At 17.5% G+C, this 21,185-nt stretch overlaps 6 protein-coding genes across 6 annotated transcripts, besides 25 other annotated features; 4 read left to right on the forward strand and 2 right to left on the reverse strand. All coding sequences in view use genetic code 6, as the record gives it.

The window, feature by feature from the left end:
- Nucleotides 1-2,990: 2,990 nt before the first annotated feature.
- Nucleotides 2,991-3,687, forward strand: IMG5_135580 (hypothetical protein; the record flags this gene model as incomplete). Its single annotated transcript, XM_004031831.1, has 5 exons — nucleotides 2,991-3,167; nucleotides 3,223-3,321; nucleotides 3,372-3,458; nucleotides 3,514-3,591; nucleotides 3,649-3,687. 5 exons carry the CDS (start codon nucleotides 2,991-2,993, stop codon nucleotides 3,685-3,687), a joined length of 480 nt encoding a protein of 159 aa, XP_004031879.1.
- A 1,660-nt stretch (nucleotides 3,688-5,347) lies between these two features.
- Nucleotides 5,348-5,741: a microsatellite.
- Nucleotides 5,381-5,692: a microsatellite.
- Nucleotides 5,540-5,911: a microsatellite.
- Nucleotides 5,575-5,741: a microsatellite.
- Nucleotides 5,656-5,830: a microsatellite.
- A 14-nt stretch (nucleotides 5,912-5,925) lies between the features above and the next one.
- Nucleotides 5,926-6,017: a microsatellite.
- Nucleotides 6,018-6,435: 418 nt separating this feature from the next.
- Nucleotides 6,436-6,542: a microsatellite.
- Nucleotides 6,442-6,540: a microsatellite.
- A 259-nt stretch (nucleotides 6,543-6,801) lies between the features above and the next one.
- Nucleotides 6,802-6,834: a microsatellite.
- Nucleotides 6,835-7,248: 414 nt separating this feature from the next.
- Nucleotides 7,249-7,288: a microsatellite.
- A 1,697-nt stretch (nucleotides 7,289-8,985) lies between these two features.
- Nucleotides 8,986-9,032: a microsatellite.
- Nucleotides 8,993-9,032: a microsatellite.
- A 1,358-nt stretch (nucleotides 9,033-10,390) lies between these two features.
- Nucleotides 10,391-10,432: a microsatellite.
- Nucleotides 10,433-10,475: 43 nt separating this feature from the next.
- IMG5_135590 (hypothetical protein) lies at nucleotides 10,476-11,285 on the forward strand (the record flags this gene model as incomplete). Its single annotated transcript, XM_004031832.1, has 1 exon — nucleotides 10,476-11,285. One exon carries the CDS (start codon nucleotides 10,476-10,478, stop codon nucleotides 11,283-11,285), a length of 810 nt encoding a protein of 269 aa, XP_004031880.1.
- Nucleotides 11,286-13,691: 2,406 nt separating this feature from the next.
- Nucleotides 13,692-13,736: a microsatellite.
- A 115-nt stretch (nucleotides 13,737-13,851) lies between these two features.
- Nucleotides 13,852-13,915: a microsatellite.
- Nucleotides 13,869-13,915: a microsatellite.
- A 106-nt stretch (nucleotides 13,916-14,021) lies between these two features.
- Nucleotides 14,022-14,077: a microsatellite.
- A 1,050-nt stretch (nucleotides 14,078-15,127) lies between these two features.
- Nucleotides 15,128-15,168: a microsatellite.
- Nucleotides 15,141-15,199: a microsatellite.
- Nucleotides 15,200-15,535: 336 nt separating this feature from the next.
- Nucleotides 15,536-15,571: a microsatellite.
- Nucleotides 15,572-15,718: 147 nt separating this feature from the next.
- Nucleotides 15,719-15,778: a microsatellite.
- Nucleotides 15,779-16,084: 306 nt separating this feature from the next.
- Nucleotides 16,085-17,168, forward strand: IMG5_135600 (hypothetical protein; the record flags this gene model as incomplete). The annotated part of the gene is made up of 2 exons (XM_004031833.1): nucleotides 16,085-16,848; nucleotides 17,107-17,168. Exons 1-2 carry the CDS (start codon nucleotides 16,236-16,238, stop codon nucleotides 17,166-17,168), a joined length of 675 nt encoding a protein of 224 aa, XP_004031881.1. The 5' UTR covers nucleotides 16,085-16,235.
- IMG5_135610 (coatomer epsilon subunit family protein, putative) lies at nucleotides 17,025-18,085 on the reverse strand (the record flags this gene model as incomplete). The annotated part of the gene is made up of 2 exons (XM_004031834.1): nucleotides 17,025-17,396; nucleotides 17,510-18,085. The coding sequence occupies 2 exons, from the start codon at nucleotides 18,083-18,085 to the stop codon at nucleotides 17,025-17,027; spliced, it is 948 nt and encodes a 315-aa protein (XP_004031882.1).
- Nucleotides 17,411-17,489: a microsatellite.
- Nucleotides 18,086-18,175: 90 nt separating the features above from the next.
- Nucleotides 18,176-18,231: a microsatellite.
- Nucleotides 18,232-18,474: 243 nt separating this feature from the next.
- Nucleotides 18,475-19,103, forward strand: IMG5_135620 (hypothetical protein; the record flags this gene model as incomplete). The annotated part of the gene is made up of 3 exons (XM_004031835.1): nucleotides 18,475-18,906; nucleotides 19,003-19,024; nucleotides 19,087-19,103. The coding sequence occupies 3 exons, from the start codon at nucleotides 18,475-18,477 to the stop codon at nucleotides 19,101-19,103; spliced, it is 471 nt and encodes a 156-aa protein (XP_004031883.1).
- Nucleotides 18,553-18,584: a microsatellite.
- Nucleotides 18,914-18,983: a microsatellite.
- Nucleotides 19,104-19,387: 284 nt separating the features above from the next.
- IMG5_135630 (hypothetical protein) lies at nucleotides 19,388-20,992 on the reverse strand (the record flags this gene model as incomplete). The annotated part of the gene is made up of 1 exon (XM_004031836.1): nucleotides 19,388-20,992. The coding sequence occupies one exon, from the start codon at nucleotides 20,990-20,992 to the stop codon at nucleotides 19,388-19,390; it is 1,605 nt and encodes a 534-aa protein (XP_004031884.1).
- Between the last annotated feature and the right edge of the window lie 193 nt (nucleotides 20,993-21,185).

Raw genomic sequence — 21,185 nt, forward strand, 5'->3', positions numbered from 1 at the left:
TGATATTTATTATATTTTATTAATTTTTTTTTATTGTTTTCATAATCTTTTATAAAATATTAAATCAAAAAATGCGAGAAAAATTTTATTGTCTTTTTTTTCGATTAATTTATTAAAAAATATATAAAAAAAAAATATATATGTGAATCCAATAATTTGTCATATATATATATATATATAAATAAATAAACTCTTATAACTTTAGTAATATTTATTAACAATGAATAGATCAAAATTTATATTTTATAAATTAAGAATTTTTTTTTAAAATAAAATAATATTAAAATTAGTTTTTAATGAAAAATAATTTAAATATAACAGAAAATAAACAAACTATTTATAATTTTATTTTTCTTATAAAAATAAAATGATACTTTATTATTAAAACTTTTGGTTTTTAATTATTTTATTTTAAATTTATTCATATTTAAATTAAAAATGTTTACTAACAGATTAGATTCATGGGTTATTTTTAATTATTAATATTCGATTCTCTTCATCAAACATAAATTAATGAACATAACACTTTAGTTTTTTTAGCTTCATATTGAAATAATAAATTTCTTTATCTAAATCTTAATCCAAAGATGTTTTCGATAAAAAATAGTTTTCCAATAGGTAAAAGTAATAAATTCAATCCATAGATTTTATCAAAAACCCATCTATCTATTTATTTAAATCAATTCCTATTTTTAAAAAACTTAATTTCCGAATCTTTTATTGCCAAACTTAAATTATTTAATAATACTTTTAAAAGATAAATAAATTACATATCTTCTGTAACCCAAACCTAGAAACATTATCAATTGCAGATTCCTATTAAATGCAAATAAAAACTTAATAAACATATCAATTTTATTTGTTATTTTAATTATAAAATAATATTCTAATTAAATTTAAAATTAAAAAAAGATGCTATATTAATAAATATTATTATTTAAATTATATGTTAAGAAACTATTTAATATTAATAGATTAATAGATCATAAATCATTTATTAATTGAAATAGGCTTTTTTATAAATAAAAAATATTTAAATATTAGTATTTTATTGATAGTAATATAATTATATAAATTGTTACATTACCTAAAAATATTATCATTTTGTATTTATTAATATTAAGATAAATATCAGATATTTATTTATTTTATCATAACATATACATATAATAAAATTTATCATGAATATAATATTTTAAATAATTATATTATATTTCATACTAACCTTATTAAATTCAATAAACTTGCCTCAAAATTTTCTAAATAAAAATTGTAATAAAAATTATCCATATTATTCAGTTTCTGATATATATATCGGTGATAAAAATTACACATAAATTTTTCAAAACAACCAAATTTTATTAATCGCAACATTAAAATCTTGCCTATCTTGTTGCATTTATGAATAAAAATTTGCCAGAATAAAGAAAATAATTTAAAAAAATTTTTAAAATATAAAACTTGGAAGGCTTGAATTATCAGAAAACAAAGAATTTTAAACAAAATTTTAACAAATAAAGCGATTTCCTTTTATTATTTTCTTCGAAAGCCTAAAATAATATCATATATATTATGATTTATTAGATATAACCCGAATTCGAAGATTTTTAGAAAGAATAAAATATCCTTTTTAAATTTTCAATACATTACCAGATTTAGAAAAAAATATTTAAAAAAAAGAAATGGAAAAAGATGATTAAAATAATAATATAGAAACAGTCTAAATAATCGGTATTTTTTACGACAAAGAAGAAATGTTTGAAGAAATAGATCATTTTAAAAAAGTTTCTATAGAATTATTAGCGCGAAGTGAATTATATTTCAGTATTTTATAAGATAGACAATAAATTCTAAAAGCAAAGGAAAAATATAAAGAAAAATGGTTTGATTAAATTTCACTTAATTCAATAGTAATCAAAAGAGATTTTTTATATGAAGTTATTGATTTAAGCGATATCATAGTGGACATGAAAGACTTAAAAAAAACAATTAAAAATACCTCTTTAAAGCTTTGTGATGAATTTACAATGGAAAATTATCCAGTTTATGAGGGAAAATAACACATATTAGTCGCAGTAATCGATTCTATTGTCGAAATTGAAAAAAGCGGTAATTTATTGGTTCTTTTGGAAGATTTAGGGAAAACTTATTTTCATAAGAAGCTTTATTTTTTATGGGTGGAGGGTAATTTAAATATGGAAAAGAAAAAAATGTTTGGCATTTAAGACAATGCTCCTTTACCTTAAATAGCATTTTTCCGCATTGATTATATTTCCAAGATTGCTTTTCCAGTAGATTCTTTGGAAATTAATAAAAAAAATTTAAAATAATTTATTGATGATTATTATTCACTTTCTCTTTTGGATATATAAGAAAAATATGCGAATTTTAAAGAAAAAAATTTAAAAATGTTCGCTGTGCAGTATTTGGTGGAATTTAATTATATAAAGGGTGATTTTATTTTTTAAAAAAATAATAAATTTAAAATAATATATTTTATGTATTTATTTGATCGAAAATTTAGTTAAGATATTAATTATGTGGCTAAAAGACTTAAAAATATATTTGGAAAGAATTATTTTGGTTTTTTTTTTATTTTAGAAAATGATTTTAATAATTTAAATAATCAGTATGCTTAAAATTTAAAAAAAGAATGTACAGAAAATTGTATTCTTTTGTAAAATTAATAAAAAACTTATTCAGAAAAAACTAAAAAATTAGCAAATATAAATGATGTTTTTAATTTTATTTCTAATAGTGAAAAATAAATTATTTTTCCAGAAAATCCTTAAATTGAAGAAAAAAAACTTTTTGAGTTTTATTAAAAAAATTGATTTTATTGAATCAATATTGTTAAAGCATGTAATTTTTTTATATAAAAACTAAAAATAAACAATATATAATTAGTTATTAGTTTTTAATTTTAAAGATTTTTAAAAAATATTTTAAATTATATATATCTTTTTTAATTTATTACAATAAATAAAAAAATGAAATTCATAATATTTATACTTATATCAATTTCATTGTTTGAATGCAGAAAAAAACCTTCGAAAAATTCGGGCAAAAGACCTTCTGCTATCGAGCCAGAATTATATTGCAATAGTTGCTAAGCAGTCCTTAAGGAAATTTTTAAAAAAATACGTGATTCTCGTAAAGAATCCGATGTAAAAAATATAATATTATATATATGTATATAATTTTATTAATAATAATACAAAGATTGCATATGCAATTGATGGAATTTGTAGATAAAATAATTTTGCAGTTTATGAATTCCCTCCACCTGATATGGTTAAAGGATGTTAAGCTTTTATGGGAGTATTTAAAAATATTTATAAAATCTTTAATATTTTTTTTTGAAAATAAAGACATGGGAAGAAACTGTAGAAAAAGCTTTATTAAATAGAGGTAATAATGAAGAAATGGAACATGAACTTTGTAATGTTTAAACAAAAGTAATTTTTTTTATATTTCGTAATAATTTTTTTCAAATTTAATTTATTTTTAAAGGCTTGTTTAGGGGTTGATATGGAAAATATTTCTTAATACGATAATATAGTAACTGTTAATAATAAGAAAGTTCCTTTAGTAAAATTAAAAAATATATAATTATTTTTAATGTATGTTTATTATATTTTTTTAAAGAACAAAGGAGGACTTAAAATAGATTCAGAAGATTTATGAAAAAATAGTATTTAGTTAAAAAAATAAGATTTTATAAAATATATATTTTTTTGTATTCCTTTATTAAAATTTCGAAAAATTTATAATTTTATTAAAAATTATAAACATAACCTTTTTTTAATAATTTCTAATTATAAATCTATTTGTTAAAGTTTAAATATTTTAAAAATATAATAGTTAACTTTTATAGTCTTTAATAATAAATACAAGCCTTATTAAATAATTAAAATAATAAGACTGTCTTTTTTTAAATAATTTATATAAAAAAATATTAATATTATTTGTTAAAATTTATGTTGTAAAAATATAAATATTAACTTTATTAAGTTTTTAATAATAAAAAATATAATAAATATAACATTTAAGAAATATTATAAAATAAAAATTAATAACAATAATATTAAAATAAAAATAAAATAACTAAAAAAATGGATACTTAAACATTAACCCAAATCTTAGAAAATCGTCAAAGATGGAATGAATCAAAAATATACGTCGAAAAGTTAAAAGAAAAAAACACTGACATAATATCAAATTTACTAGCAAATCTCTAAGAAATAATACATAATGATTAAAATAAACCATTCGCAAGACTTGGAGCCGTTCATTTATTACGTTAATGTATGTAAGTAGGAAATCTGGATTTTACGTATTATGTATAAGAAGGCGAATTTTTAAATAAACTTGCTTAATATTTAAAACTTAAAAACCCAAAAATTATTTTAAAAGCAAATCCTAATGCAGAAGAAGAACTTATTTCAAACACTTTTTATATTAATATTCTCGAAGATTTCATTATGTGGTCAATTTGGTTTCCTCATGATATATTAGATGAAACTTAGCCTTCTAAATTTGTAATTATTTAAAACAAATTGAAAAAAGAAGGCGTTAAATTTCCAGAAAAAGTAAAAAATTATTTTATATTAAATATATTAAATTTTATAAAAAAGTTATAATCATATAAACCTGAAGATAAATAAAAATTTATAAATGGAGTTTTACAGTAAAAAGTAAAAAAAGAAGAAGAAAAAAGTAAATAAACAGAGCAATCCAAAGAATAAAAAATAAATAACCAGCCAATGTAAACAACAAAAGGCAATGAAACCTAAAATTTAGAAATGGAAATTGGTGAAAAAATAAAAGAATTTAAAGGCATAAAGTAACTTTTAAAAGAAACTTTGGAATAATCAAATGAAAAATAGTATGATCTTGATATTATATAAGTTTGTTCTTTACAAATGAGTGAATTTTCAGATTATACAGATTAAATAATAAGCGAAGATTTAAATATAAATATTGATTTATAAGAAGTACTATTTAATGAATCAGAAATTTGTTTATAAATAATTAGTGTATTGCAAAATTTTATTAATAAATAAATTTTTTTTAATGATATGAAGAAATAAGTATATCCTTTAATTAGTTTACAAATTACAGACGATGGAAATAATAAGAAATAAGAAAGTTAATAAATATAATTTAATAGTAATGAGTATTAAAAACAAAATAAATCAAATATATAAAATAATTTCTAATAAGAGGAAAATCTATAAACAAAAGCTTAATAAAGTCAAGAAAAATAATAAATTAAATCGCAAGAATAAATTTAAAAAAATGAAAATATACATTAGTAAGAAATTAAATTCCTCTAAAATGAAAAAAATAATTTATAAGAAAGTAAATTATCTTGTAGTATTCCATAAGAAAGTAATATTAAAAATATTCATTAAGAAAGTAAAATATTAAATAACCAATAATCAACTAAATTATTAAATAATTAATAAGAAAGTCTATTAATTAGTATTCCACAAGAAAATAAAATTTAAAATATTCAATAAGAAAGTAAAATTTTAAATAACCAATAAGCAACTAAATTATTAAATAATTAATAAGAAAGTAAATTATCTACTATTCCACACCAAAGTAACCTTTAAAATATTCAATAAGAAAGCAAAATACTAAATAATCAATAAACAAGTAAATTATTAAATAATTAATAAGAAAGCAAATTATCTAGTATTCCGCAAGAAAGTAATGTTTAAAATATTCAATAAAATAACTAATAAACAAGTAAATTAATAAATAATTAATAAGAAAGTTTATTATCTAGTATTCCACAAGAAAGTAATATCTAAAATATTCATTAAGAAAGTAAAATATTAAATAACCAATAGGCAACAAAATTATAAAATAATTAATAACAAAATAAATTATCTAATATTCCACATCAATGTGACTTTTATAATAATCAATAAGAAAGTAAAATTTAAAATATTTAAAAATAAATTAACATTTAAAATATTCCATAAGAAAATAAAAATTAACATATTTAACAAGATGGTAAAACTTATAATAATTAATATGAAAATGAAATTAAAAATAATTACAAACAAATCAAATTAAGTAATATTGATGAAAATGAATAGATTTAGGAATTAAACAAACTGTAAAATAAGTGGCATGAACATAAAGACAATTAAAGTCTCTAATAAAAATAAATCCATATTCAATTAGAAAAATAAAACATATAATATTAATATCAAAATAAATTTTATAATACTGAAAAACATAATGAATAAAAATAAGAAGAAAATAAAAATAATAATTTTATGTCTGATATTGAATAGAATAATTATAACTCAATAAAAAAACAATAAAATAACAAAGTAAATTGCAATTATATATAAAAAAGAAATTTATAGAAAAAATATTAAAATAATATAATTAAAATTAATAAAATAGTTAACTAATTAAATATATAAATATATAAATAAATAAATATATATATATATATATATATATATTATATAATATAATATATCAATTATATCTATACATATATTTATATATATAATTTTTTAATTATATTTAAAAATAGTTCTTAAGCGCTCTTTATTAAGGTTCATAATCATAAAAATAATATAAAAATTTAAATTAATCTACTTATAGTTAATAATATATTAAATAAGTTCCTTTTTATTGTAAGTAATCATAAGTTTAGCCTTTTATGAAAGTAGAAATGTAAACTGATTAATTATTATTAAAAGAGCTAGAATAATCTGTATAAAGATTAGAAAATTAAAAAAGGATTTAAAATTTTGAAAATGAAAGTTTAAATTAAAATCTAGAAAAATTAAAATAAGAAAATAAATAAAAATAAGTCTATATTTATTAAGAGATTGAAAATTCCAAATAAAAAGACTAAAAAATTTAATAAATTTAATAATAAAATGACCAATAATAAAAAGAAATTTTACATTTGAAAGTTATACTTTAATAATTAGAATAGAGCAAATAATAATAATAAAATAATTTTCTTAACCAAAAATAAATACTAGAATTTGAAAATGAAAAAACAATATTAAAATTAAATGAATATTTGGAATAAAACTAAAAAAGCTTTTTAATATAAATAAGTAATTTACAAAAATAAGTAAATACATTTATAGTTATAGGAAACAGTTCTTTTATAATAAAAAAGCGAAAAAGATTTACATATTTAAGAATTATAAAATTAAATATTAGAATTAAAATCAGAAAATATAAAAAAATAAAAACAGGAATTAAATGAAAATGATAGTAAATTTAATGAAATGAAAGTTAAAAATGATTTGTTATAATAAGAAATAATATAAAATAATAATAAAATATAACTTTTATAAGATGAAAAAATAAATATAGTCCTTTAATTAGATAAAGAAAATCAAAACTTATTACATTTAGAAACATAAATTTAAATTTATAAATAAAATTTAATATAAAAAGATATTTAAATAACAGAATTAAATTAAAACTTGATTTAGAAATAGTAAAAATTACATTAATAAGAATAAAATATAATTCAAATTTAACAATAATCGTAAAATTTGAAAGAAATTTAAGAATAATCGACAAAACAAAGCTAAAAATAAATATAAAAGCATATGTAAACTGTAAAAATTTATATAAAAATAAATAAAAAACTTATAAAACTAAAATATTTTTATTTAAAAAAATTGTAAATAAAAAAAAAATAAATAGATAGAAGAAAACAAAGAAACAATAAATTTTTTAAAATTAGAAAAACGAAATTTAGAAGATCGAATATAAGAATTAAATGTATAATAAGGATAAGCAATAGATCGCATACTAAATGCAAGTAAGCTTTCTAAACAAGAGCTTGATATATTAAAAGAATTAAACGAAAAAAACGAAAAATAAGAATCTGAAATAAATAAGTTATACTAAGAATAAAAGCAATTTTTAAATTAAATTTAAGATCTTCAAAATTTAGTAAATAAATAAAATAATTAGTCTTGATTTTTAGGAACAAACTATATCCGATATAGTTATTTAGAATAAGTAAATTTCTTAAAAATTATAAGAAAAAGTAGGAATATTTCTAAAAATAATAATAATTATTAGAAAAAGGAACTCCAAAATAAATAAAAAGAATTATAATGACGAATTAAAAAATGCTCAAGATACTATAATTAATATAAAAAATTCATAAATTTAAAAAGAAACGGATTTATAAAGGGGTTTAGATACTTTAAAAAAAGAAAATGATTTGTTACTTACAACTATTAAAGTTAAAAATACTATATCTCCTGAAAGACATAGATTTTAATATATTAATAATTCTGATTTTTCTGTTGATTAAGTAATGAATAATTCTAAAAATTATCAAGAAATTTACTAAGTAATTCTTTATTTTTATTTTAATTTTAATTTTTTTTATTTAGAATTCTGTTTTAAATTGTTAAAGAACATAAAATTAATAAATTCATAATTAAAATTTAATTAAATACGATTTTAATTATTTTTCATATTTAACTGTTGATGATTCTTAATTTTCTAAATTCAAAAAAGCCTGTTTAAAGTAAAAAATGGCAATTTATTCTGATCAAAATCTTAATATTGGAATTATTTCAGAGAAAAAGATTAATGATGGAAAAACATATGTATATATTACCCTTTTTTATGAAAATAAATCAAAAAATACTCCACTAGAAAATGTTTAAATAAACTATTTTGGTGATGACACTATAAAAGTGTATAAAAAACCTAGCAATTTTCCTGATATTTTTACTCCAAACGAATAATATTAACAAGAGTTAGTAATAGAAATAAATAGTTTCATATTTAAAATATTATAAGGAACAATATAATACAAATAAAATTAAAAATAAATAAAGACTACTTTTGCAATTCCAAATTCTATAAATAAATATTTATCTGAAATTAAAAATATAACAGTTTAATAAATGAAAGAGTTTTTCGATAAAAAATAGACTAACATAAATATATTAAAGTATATATATGAAAAATAATAATTATATAAAAAATATTTATATAAATAAATAGATCTGAAGAATAATTAATAGATAAAAATATTATAAATAATTATTAAGATTTAGTAAATTATTTCTCCGCTTTTGTAAATTTAGGAAAAAATACTCACAATTAATAGATTCTTTGTGGAAAATTTAATTTCTAAGATTTGAATTAAATTTTTTCAATGTAAATTATGTACAATGAAAATTAAAGCAAATTTTGTTTAATGATAGGATATGAAAATAATAATTAGAATTATGAAATTTAGAATAAGATCTTTTAGGCTGCGAAATATATTCTATAAACTTATGTAATGATATTTAAATCTTGAAAAATAAAATAAATTATATATATATACGATATATATAAATATTTTTTATATAGAAATAATTATATATATAGTATATTAAATTTAGTAAAATATTAATGATATATATAAAATCTAAATTTATATTTTTATTTAGTTTTTATTAAAAAAAAAAAAAATGAATTAAAATTACGTCTCAATATTTATATAACATAATTAATAAAGAATATAATAGTTTTAAAAACAAGTTGAAGATAATATAAATAAAAAGAAAAGAAAATATAATCAAACTAACACTTATTAATTGGAAAAAGATAAAAGTAATAAAAAAATATATATAAAATAATTTTACATTATATTAAAATAAAAAAAGATGAATAACAATAGTTAAATGAAGAAACAAAGAAATAAATAAAAACAAACAGTAATCAAACTAATTAAAGCACAGTTTAAGTAACAGACATAAATAAGTCTAGAAAACTCACATAAAAAAAGGCTTTTTAATAATTATTTTAATGGTTATTTACCAAAAATGGAATTAATCCATTATGGATAACAATTTAAGTAAAAAAATATATATACTTATAATTTATATATTTAAATAAAGGATAAAAACTTAATGTAAAACTTTATATCTTTAACTATTGAAGTAGATGAAGATTTCGAGAAAAAATTAAATAATAAAGAAATTGAAATGCCATTTGTATACCAATTTTACAATAAAGAAAATATTGCAGTTTTTCGCTAATAAGATGAAGAAAATACAAATAATTAAAAAAACTAAGTTAATAATTATTGGGAAGATTTGTTCCAAATTAATACTTATGAAGATTAAAATATTCCTTTATTAAATTCAATAAAAAAACCAGTAATTTAAATTCCCAAAAATACTCCTTATACACAAAAAATTTACATTAAATATTCCTAATTCTGTTTATCTGAACCCTTATTAACTAAAAATCTTTACCCAAATATTTAATAATTCTAAGAATTTAAGTCTACTTAATAAAATAAATTACCTATAGAAAGTGTTTCTTTAGAAAATCGAATATTAGCCTTAGATTGTGAAATGGTAATTTTTTTAAAATAAAATATAAAATAATTTTAAAATAAAATTTAAAAAATAAATTAGGTTTCAACAGAAAAAGGATTCGAATTAGCCAGAATGACTCTAGTAAATTTCGAAGGAGAACTTTTAATTGATATGTACGTACTTCCTTCGCATCCAATATTAAACTACAATACTTAATACAGCGGAATAAGTGCCGAAACTCTAAAAGACGTTAAAAATATACTCGAAAACGCCCAAGATATTTTTTTATAATACGTATGTAGCGAAACAATATTAGTAGGTCATTCTTTAGAAAACGATTTGATGGCCTTAAATATTGTTCACAATAAATGCATAGATACTAGTGTTCTTTTTTTGACAAAAAACGAGAGGAAATTAAAACTGAAAGATTTAACTTAAAAATTCCTTCATTATAAAATCTAATAAGGATCTCATTGCTCTTTGGAAGATGCTAGAAGTTGCTTAAGTTTGGCAAAATTAAGAATCGAGATTTTTGATAAATTCGATTCTCAGAAAATTATTACTAACGATTTCTCAACAAATTATAATAATGGTTAATTGGATTTATTAGATAATATTATTAAAAGCGGAAACACAGTACTTATAGTAGATGAAAGTGAAAAACTTAAAAAAATTTTGAAATATAGTGTGAGTTTTGATGAAATTAAAATTAACACAAATGATGCTAAATTGGATAAAATTATTAAAGTTGTAAAGAAAAAAACTCAAGATAATAATATTATTCCCAGAATTATACTCAGTAAATTGGATAAAAGTGAAATTTATTACAATATTGATTAAAAAATTTAAGAAATATTTAATGTTTCCAAAAAAAATACGGTTATTTCATTAGTTTTCTAAATGAAGGTGAATCCCACTTTTTGCATTTTTATAGGCAAATGAATTAAGAAAATTTAAAATTTACGCATATAAATACATATATATAAATTGTTTTAAATAAAATATTTTTTTTTTTATTCATTCTTTTATGTACATTTATTATTTTTATTTTAAAAATTTCTAAAGTAAGGATTTTTTATTTATCGATTATCTTTAATCTTAATTAATTTTTAAGCGTTAATTTATTTTTTACAATTTACTTATTTTCAATACATTTTCAATATATTAGCATTTTTAATTTTAAATTTATCTTTCTGTAGTAGTATATGATTTGCATATTAAAGATAATTTAGAATTTGAATCAGCATTTTTAATAGAATTAGATAGTATTTTATTTGAAGAGGAATTCATGTTTCTAAAAAAATATTTATTTTACTAATTATCTGTATTATTAGAAGTGTAATTTAATGCTTATAATTTTCTATATGTATAATTAATATTATGAGTTTAATTTTAATCTGTTTAAATACAATTTAAATGCTAAGAAATTGATTAAAAATATTTAGAATTATTAATTGATTTTTAAGTTTATGAAATTTAGAAATCTTATTTCTTTATATAATCATTTATATGCAATGTATTATTAAAATCTTATATTTATTAATAAGTACTAATATAATTTTTTTATTAGAATGGAATTAATTTTTTAATTTAAATTTTTGGAATATTTATATTAGTTAAAAAATTTTTTTTTATAAAATTTTCTCTATTCTAAATCCTTAATAAATAAATAAAAATATAAAAAATAGAATATAAAATAAAATTACCATTTAATTTTATTTAATGTAACATTTTCAAATATTTCTGTATTTTTAAATAATTTAAGAAACTATAATAAAGTATTTTTTTTTATTTCAAATATTTATGCTTCTTATAAAGCCTTACATTTAAATTATCTTAAATCTTTATTCAATAAAATTTCTTCTTCTCCAAAACTTTAATTTTTAGTTAAGATTTTTAAGGAAATTTCCTTAAAAATTTTTTTCTTATTTAAAAGTTGATTTTTATTTTCTTGATTTTCAATTTCAATCATTTTAAAAACTTGTATTTCTCCACTTTTTATAAAGTACACACTATCAACCTAATCTCCATACTAGTACATAACTTTTCCCTAAACATGTTTTTTAATAATCATATTAACCAAAATTTCATTAAGTTGACTATTTACTAATCCTTTGAAATACTCAAAAGATTATAAAAACTAATATTTTTCTTATAAAAAATGCATATGATATTATTTTGCAACTTTATCAAATCCTTCTTTACTTAAAACCATTAAATCAGTATCTTCTTTACATAATATAGTTGCAGTTCTTTATTTTTTAATTATTTAAAAAACAAAATAAAATAAAAAAACCTTCTTTCTTTTATCAATAAAGCTATTTCTCCGAAGTATTCACCTGGTTTAAGAATTTAAGCAATTTAAAATTCCGGAAATTTTTTTTTAATATTATTAGGCAGATTTTCAATATTCTTTTATATTTTAGGTTAATTATATAAACTCTTATTCTATTATTAAGTATCAAAATGTACACATTTATCGGTTTCGTTTTATAAATTAGTAAAACTATTTATATTTTGAATATCTTCTTTTTTTCTATTAATAATTTCAGTCATAAATTTATTTTCTATAATTTTAAATTTTTTCTTAAAACAATATTATTAAAAAACTTTATTATTAGATAAATTCTGGATATCTTTTGAAACGTTAGTATCTTTTACTATTATTTATTATTAAAAATATTATTTAATAAACTAACAAAGTTATTATTTTTATATAAATCTGAATTTTCTGTGAATTTTTTTTACTAAAAGTTCTCTATCCTTTTTTAATTATTTAATAACTATTCCCTGTATTAAGGTAAAGGAACTAAAACATATACAGATCCTCTCAAAATAATATGATAATGTCTTCCTAATTCCCCATAATTGAAAACAACTTGATCCTTTTGATAAAAAGAATGCTTTGTTTCTTAAAATAACTACATTTGAATTTAATTTATGGAAAACAATAGTTTATTTTATTTAAATAAAGGCAGTCCGATTATGCATTTTTAAAGAAAAATAATATCTTATTCATTTTTTAATTATTTTTGTAAAATATATACTGCAAGCTTTTTTTATTTATAAAAAAAAGTCAACAAAATAAAATAAAAACCTCACTTATTTCAGGGTCTTTAATATCTAAATTATCATTATTTATTAATGTACTTATTTTTTTTAATAAACTAAGCTTTATTAATGGAGAAATTAAAGAATCTTAAGACAATTGCATTTCCGTTTAAGATTTTTCGCTATAACTTTAAGGAAAAAATTAATTACTATTTAATTCATTTATAAAAGGAATTTATAATTTGTTTTCTTAAATATAACTTTTAGATTCATTTATATTATCACAATTTACTTTTTTTATATATTTTTTAATTAAATTATATATTTATTTATTTTAAATTACATGATTATAAGTTCATTTCCATTATTTTAATCTTTTTTTTTATTATTTTTACTTTTGCTAATAATATTTTTTTTTTATTAATCTTTTTTTTTTTGTTAAATTAATAAATTAAGATAAAATGATTTATTTTGTAATTTTAAATATATTTAATTAGATAATTTAAAATGATATTCAATTATTTTAATAATTAAATAATTCAATTATTTTATATTTATGTAATTTCATTATAATATCTAATTATTTTTATTCTTTTATTTTAATTATTATTTTAATATTTATTTTTCTTTAATAATAATAAAATTTGTTTAAAAAAATTATAATTTTTAATTAATAATAATAATAAATAAATATTCATTAATAATTTATTTAATTAACATTAAATTATTCAAGTAATTTTTTTTTTCAAATTATAAAAAACTATTATCATTTTAACTTTCGATAGAAGAAAAAGATGTATTTTAACAAAAACTTTAGTTTTTTCTTTTGTTTTTCCTTTCACATATTCTTTATTTAATGTTATCAATTTAAACAGCTATATCAGTTTAATAAGCTTCCTTATTAGGCTACTAAAATGCATTTTCAGATACTCGGCTATTATATGAAACATATTTATTTTCAATTTAATTAATGTTTTCATCCTAACAAATATTATTAAGATTTTATCCTAAAACAATTTTTTTTCTTCTAAATCTTATAACATAGGTTCAAGATTGTTTAAAATAGATTTTATGCTTTATTAAATACTAACATAATTATCTGTATATTTTTTATATATAAAATAAAATTAATAGTATAATAAATACTTTAATGGTTAGATTATCTATTGTTTTAATTTTCATTACATAATAAAGAATTATTTTTAAATTTAAATTCAATTATAACTAATATTTAATGAACTTTAGCAATTAAATTCATAAGTTTATTTTATTAAATAAGAAAATCTTAATTTTTTATTTCCAATTACTAAACTTTAATTTCTGACAAATTAAATTTCATTTAAAAAGCTTTATTTTAGATTTCCATTTTTTGTTTTAATTCTAAAATCAAATTTTCATATTCTTAATTTTTTTTTCCAAAATTTAATTTTTACTTTTTGTTTCTTCCATCTATTTTTTCAAATTTTTCAAAGAATTTTCTAAAAATTATACTTTTTCGTTTTCCATTTATTATTATTATATTATTTAATCACCAGTAAACTTAACTTTTTTATTTTCTTAAATATCAATACATTTTTCTTAAGCAAAAACTTTTTCTATATATTAATCAATATCATCCAAAGTAATTTCATTCTAAAAGCTTAAATTGCTTTTAGAAACTCCGAAAAACCCCACTTTGTAATTTTTCTAATCTGCTTAAACTTTTTCATTATTTTTATTCAAAATTATATTATTATTAATATTTTCAATATTTATATTTTCTTTATTAATATTTATATTTTATTTACTATTATTTATTTATTATTAAATGCTTTTTAGATTTATATTACTATTACTATTATTGTTAATTTTTATTTTTTCTTCATTTTTTAATGTTTATTAACGATTAGTGTATAAACTAAAGCTTTTTTGTATTTATGATTTGCTATTGTTTTCAAATACTGACTATGATGGTATTTTTGGAGCGTTTGGAGGTTATATTTTTTGTGCAATTTTGTTAATACTTGTTGAATTTTAATTGTTTATTATATTATTTAATTAATTTTGCCTTTATTTTAATTCTCTGTAACTTATTATTTGGTTGCTATTAATTTACTTATGCATTATTTTTTATTTTTTAAATGATTTTTTTTCAAACGGATTATTTAATATTTATATATTTAATATTTATTATATTTTAAAAATAAAAAAAAGTATTAATGAAAAAAAATATATTTTTATTATTTATTTATGTTTTATATTAAAATTAAATATATAATTATAATATATATATTTAAGAATATTATTTTTTTGTATATAAAAACTAAAGTAATTTCATTATATTTAAAAATTTATAAAAAAATATTAATAAAAAAAAATTAACTATATTAAAATATTAAATAAAATTATAATATAATTTTTATTTCAATAGAAATAAAAATATCTACATTAAATAAAAAATAAATATAATATAACAAAGAATTGAATTCAATTATTTATTTTTAAAAATTAAATATTTATATATTCAATAATTTTTTATTTAAGAATAAATTAAAAAAAATTAAATTATCTAATTTTAAAGATATAGTAAATAAATATTAATCATTTATATTCGATTGTGATGGTGTTTTATGGAAAGGGGGTTAAAAAATTCCTTTTGCATTTGAAGCATTAAACTATTTAAAAAGTATAAACAAAGATATATTTTTTATTTCAAATAATTGCATTAGAAGTCGTAAAACAATACTTGAGCGATTAAAAAATTACGGATTTGAAACAAACATTGGCTAAATTCATTTATCAAGTTCTTTACTTGCTTATCATATAAAAAAAGACTATCCTGAAATATAAAAAGTATATTTAATGGGTGAAGATGGATTAATAGATGTATTTAAAAAAAAAATTAATACATTAATAAATTAAAAAGGAATTTAATCAATAAAGAATTCTATTTTAAATTCTAAAATACATGACGATTTAAAAATAATAGACCATGAATATTTTTAAGAAATGAAAATAGATAAAGATATAAATGCGATAGTTTTGGGATTTAATTATAATTTTAATTACTATAAGATGTGCTATTGTAGTTTATTGGTTTATGAAAATAAAGCTAAACTTTTTGTTACTGAAAATACACTTGGTATCAAATTTAGTAATGGACGATTAATGCCTTCTGTAGATAGCTTAGCCCAAAGCCTACTTTTTTTGAATCAAAAAGAAGATAAAGATATATTAAATTATGTAAACATAGCTATGCCTAATAATTATGGATTAAATTTATTCATAAATGATTTTAATTTAAATCCTAAATAATGTATAATGATAGGAGATAAAATAGATACTGATATTTAAATGACTGTGAACACAAATATTGATTCTTTACTTGTTTTAACAGGAGAAAGTGATCAATAAGACTTTGATAAATTACAAAATTTCGAAAGAAATTATTTGTAAAATAATAAAGTTTATGTAAGTAAAAATTTATAAATATGAAAAATATTTTATTAATTTCTTTTTAAAAAAAATAAAAATTGTAAATTTAAACATTTTTATATTGAATTTTTATATATATTAAAAATAAAAACTTAAAAGTTCTACTTAACTTAAATAATATTAAAATAATTAATAAAAAAAATATTATTTTTTATTTCATTATGTTTTCAAAGATAATTTATCACTAAATTCCATATAAGTTTTTTTCATTTCATAATAATTTTTAACATAAAAACAGAAATTATTGACTTATTCAAGCCTCTAAAAGTGTTCAACAGTAGGTTTATCAAGAATTTCTGATATAACTATTAAATTACTAAAACAAACTTCAACCTCTGATCGGTCCAAAAGATTTTATTTACTAGCAAGTGCTTAATATAATTTTTCACATAATAAATAGGCTTCTTGCCATTTCTAAAGCATCATTAAACAACTTACTTTAATATTTAATATTTTAGTTGAATCTCCAAATCTTTCTTTAATTTCATCAATATAACTTACAGCTTCATTATATTTTTCATTACAAATCTAAACAAAAAAACATATATATAAATATATATATATATATATATATATATATATATATATATATATATATATATATATATATATATATATATAATTATTAAAAAAAAAATTACATGATAATTTATTGTTGCTAATAGAGTTAAAACATCGTCATCATTCATTTTTCTTAATTCATTTAATTTCTTTTCTGCTTGTTCGAATTTCTGATTTTTTACTAAAATAACTACATATAAATATAATAATTCAAAGTTTTCTTTAAACTTTGCTTCATTTTATACAAAAAAAGATAAATCGTTCACTTATATAGCAATGTAGCAGCCTATAATCAAATGAATTATAGACTAGTTATTTTATTAAAATTATTCTTTGAATTCAATAAATATTTCTTTATTTTAATTATCTTCATCTTATACTGATAATTCACATGGACTTATTAATGGAGCTAAATATTTACTTGCTATTTGGGCACATATCATAAGTTAACTTGAAGGTTTTTTATTAAATTATACTTAATTTTAAGGCTATAATTCTTTCAAACATATTATTGAACGGGCTACTAAAAAATCGATTTATAATAAGTATTCTCCGTAGTTTGAATCTTCAGTTTAGTTCCATAATTCTAATATTTTCTAGAAATTACCTAAATAGTAATACTGACGATATTAATCAAGAATTTCTTTTAAATCCATTTTTTTATTTTTACTTTTTTAAATATTTTTAGTTATATATACTTATATTTTTTTATAAAAATAGAAAATATTTAAATTAGATATACGTGTTATATTTATATATATATATATATATATATATATATATATATATATATATATATATAATTATTTTTTTTATTATTTATATTAATAATTTTATTTCTTTTTTTATTAAAAATTTTAACAAAGCAAAATAAATTATTTATTTAATAAATTATGAGTTTAACAGGCAGACTTTATTAGATAAATACTACTACTTTAATGCTTGGTTAAAACTTTTTAATATATTTATTAATAAATAGATCTTTTCAATATTGGACAATATATTAATTTCATATATTCGAAATTTTTTTATTTTTTATATATTAATGCGTGTTTGCTTTAGGTTATATAAGTTATATTCGCGCAAGTATATCAGATCCAGGGTATTTAGAGTTTTTTATTTTATAAAAAATAAAATAAAAATAAAAATAAAAAAGTGTAGAATAAAAAATATACCTTTATAAAATATTAACAAATAAGTAAAATATTGTTACAAATGTTCGTTAAACCCTTGGAAACCAGACAGAGTTCACAATTGTAAATATTGTAAAAAATGCATTTTTAGAATGAATCATCACTGTGATTGGATAAATAATTGTGTAAGAATTAAAAATCATAAATATTATTTACTTTTTATAATATATATATTAATAATATATTTTTTTGGATTGATTTTAATTTTTTTAAATGAAATACTTTATTATTTATCCAATGATTTTTTAAAAGTTTTATTTGATATAACTTTTACAAAAATACTTGTATAAAAAATAAAATATAAATATAATATAAATATAAATATAAATATAAATATAAATATATATATAAATATAAATATTCATATATAAAAAATATAGTGTTTAATATATTCTGCACTCAGTATAATTTTTATAATTTATTTATATGAAGTTTTATATGACTAATTAAAACATATAAACAAGAATTAAACTGTAGTTGAAAAGCATAAATAATTAAGAAGAAAAATCCTTAATAATTAACAAACATATGAATAAATTTTCGGATCAGATTACTACTTTTGGTTTTTGCCAACAAAACCAAAACTAAATATTAGTTGTTTAGAATTTTTGTATAAGCCATAAGAATTAGAAGATTCAATATTTTAATAAAAAAAAACATATATTGAAGATTATTTTATTTAAAAATACTAAAACTATAATTTAAAATGATAAAAAATTTTAATTTTTTTTTAAATTTATTATATATATATATTTTAAAAAAAAATCATTTTTATTATTTCTTTGAACTAAGTATATCTTCCATTACATATCCACAAGGTGGTTTAGGATATCTATCATTATTAAATTAATACTATAAGAATTAATTAGGTACTTCAGCCAGTAAAAGTCTGGTTAATTCTTATTCTCCTCCCTTAACATCATTATAAGCTAAAAACTATACCAAATCTCTATGCTTTCTTTATACATTTTAGCTTTTCATTCTCAAATCTCCATCTAAAGCCTTCATTTCTTCAAATGTATCATTACCAATACCCACAACAATAATTGATAGAGGCAAATTAGTAGCTTGCCCTAATAATTCTATAGTTTCTTCCATATCATCAATTGCTCCATCAGTGAGTATAAGTAAAATATTATAAACATCATTATTGCTGTTAATTCTGGCAATATCGGATGCATTTTTTATAACTGGAGCAAAGAAAGTTGGTCCACATAAAGTAACGTTTTACAAAGCATTTTAATAGGCAGAAATTACACCATCTAATCCTAAAACTTCATGATTTTTTACATCTCCGGTTAATGGGAAACAGTGATCAGTGTCATAAGATTTTAAATTAGGATATTGGGGTACTCCTCCAAATCCGTAAAGTTTAATTCTTTTGTTCGAGTCAAATTATAAGAGCACATTTAAAGTTTTTTTTAAAGTCTAAAGATATTAATTTTTTAATAAATCGGAAGAATGTAGTGATATAGGATCATTAATATCTCCATTTGAGGCAGTAAAATCTACAGCTGCTATAACATTAATCTAGTAACCACCTTATACATAATCTATGAAAGTAGGTGGTGTGATTTTGATATTCTAAACGAGCAAAAACCCTAAATCTTTTTATCCTTTCTTTTTTCTTTCTTCATTTTAAAGTTCATGCTTTTGTCCTTAAGTTTTAATAAATTCTTTCATAGTGCTTTCAATTGAACCAACTATTCTATGTCCTCCAGTTCTCTCATGATCCCAGCATTCCACGAGTATTTTTTTATCAAAATCTCCCTAACAAAGTTTAGTGATGGATTATTTATGTGATTTCCATACTGGATCTAAGTTATTTTTAATAACCTCGTTTTCGAAAACTAACACTTTTTCTCCTTTATGATTATAAGAATAAAATCTCAAAAAAGGGTCTGTTAAAGTCCAAAAATCTACGTTTATTAATTTTACGCCTGACCATGCCCATTCTACGGTGTTTGAAAGTGTTAATTTTTCTGACTTAATTTAGAGTTTTCCTGCATCTTTTTTATCATCCTTTGTTTTTAGGTTTATTTCGAATTTATTTATTTCAGCCATAATTTAACCTAAAGTACATTTTCCTTTAGCGATTAAATCATCAGCAGTTAATAAGTCTTTGTCATATACTTCGAATTCTAATTTTTATTTCAATTCAAAAACATAGTCTAATTCTATGGGGGTAGACCAAGTTGGACTTTTAGTATTTTCTTTAGTTTCGGTTTAACCTAAGAGGGTTTTTTTCTTGTTTTCAACTATATAGACCTTTAGGTATGGATCGCTTTTACCTCCTATTATATCTGTGTCTTTTAATTTAGTGGCTGAGAAAAATAATTAAATACGATCTCTTGATTATTATACTTACATTTTTTAATACTTTGGATATTTTTTATATATATAATAATTTATTATAATTTTTTTTAAATAGATCTAATAAAATAATTTTTAAGATATTGTGCATTTTTTATATGATAGATTATAAAAAAAAAAAAAAATATTAATATAAATTTAGATTTTAATTGAAAATCTTTAATATTATTAAATAATTTATAATATAAAA

Source organism: Ichthyophthirius multifiliis, assembly GCF_000220395.1.
Source record: "Ichthyophthirius multifiliis unplaced genomic scaffold scaff_1120509251056, whole genome shotgun sequence".
Lineage (NCBI taxonomy): Eukaryota > Ciliophora > Oligohymenophorea > Hymenostomatida > Ichthyophthirius > Ichthyophthirius multifiliis.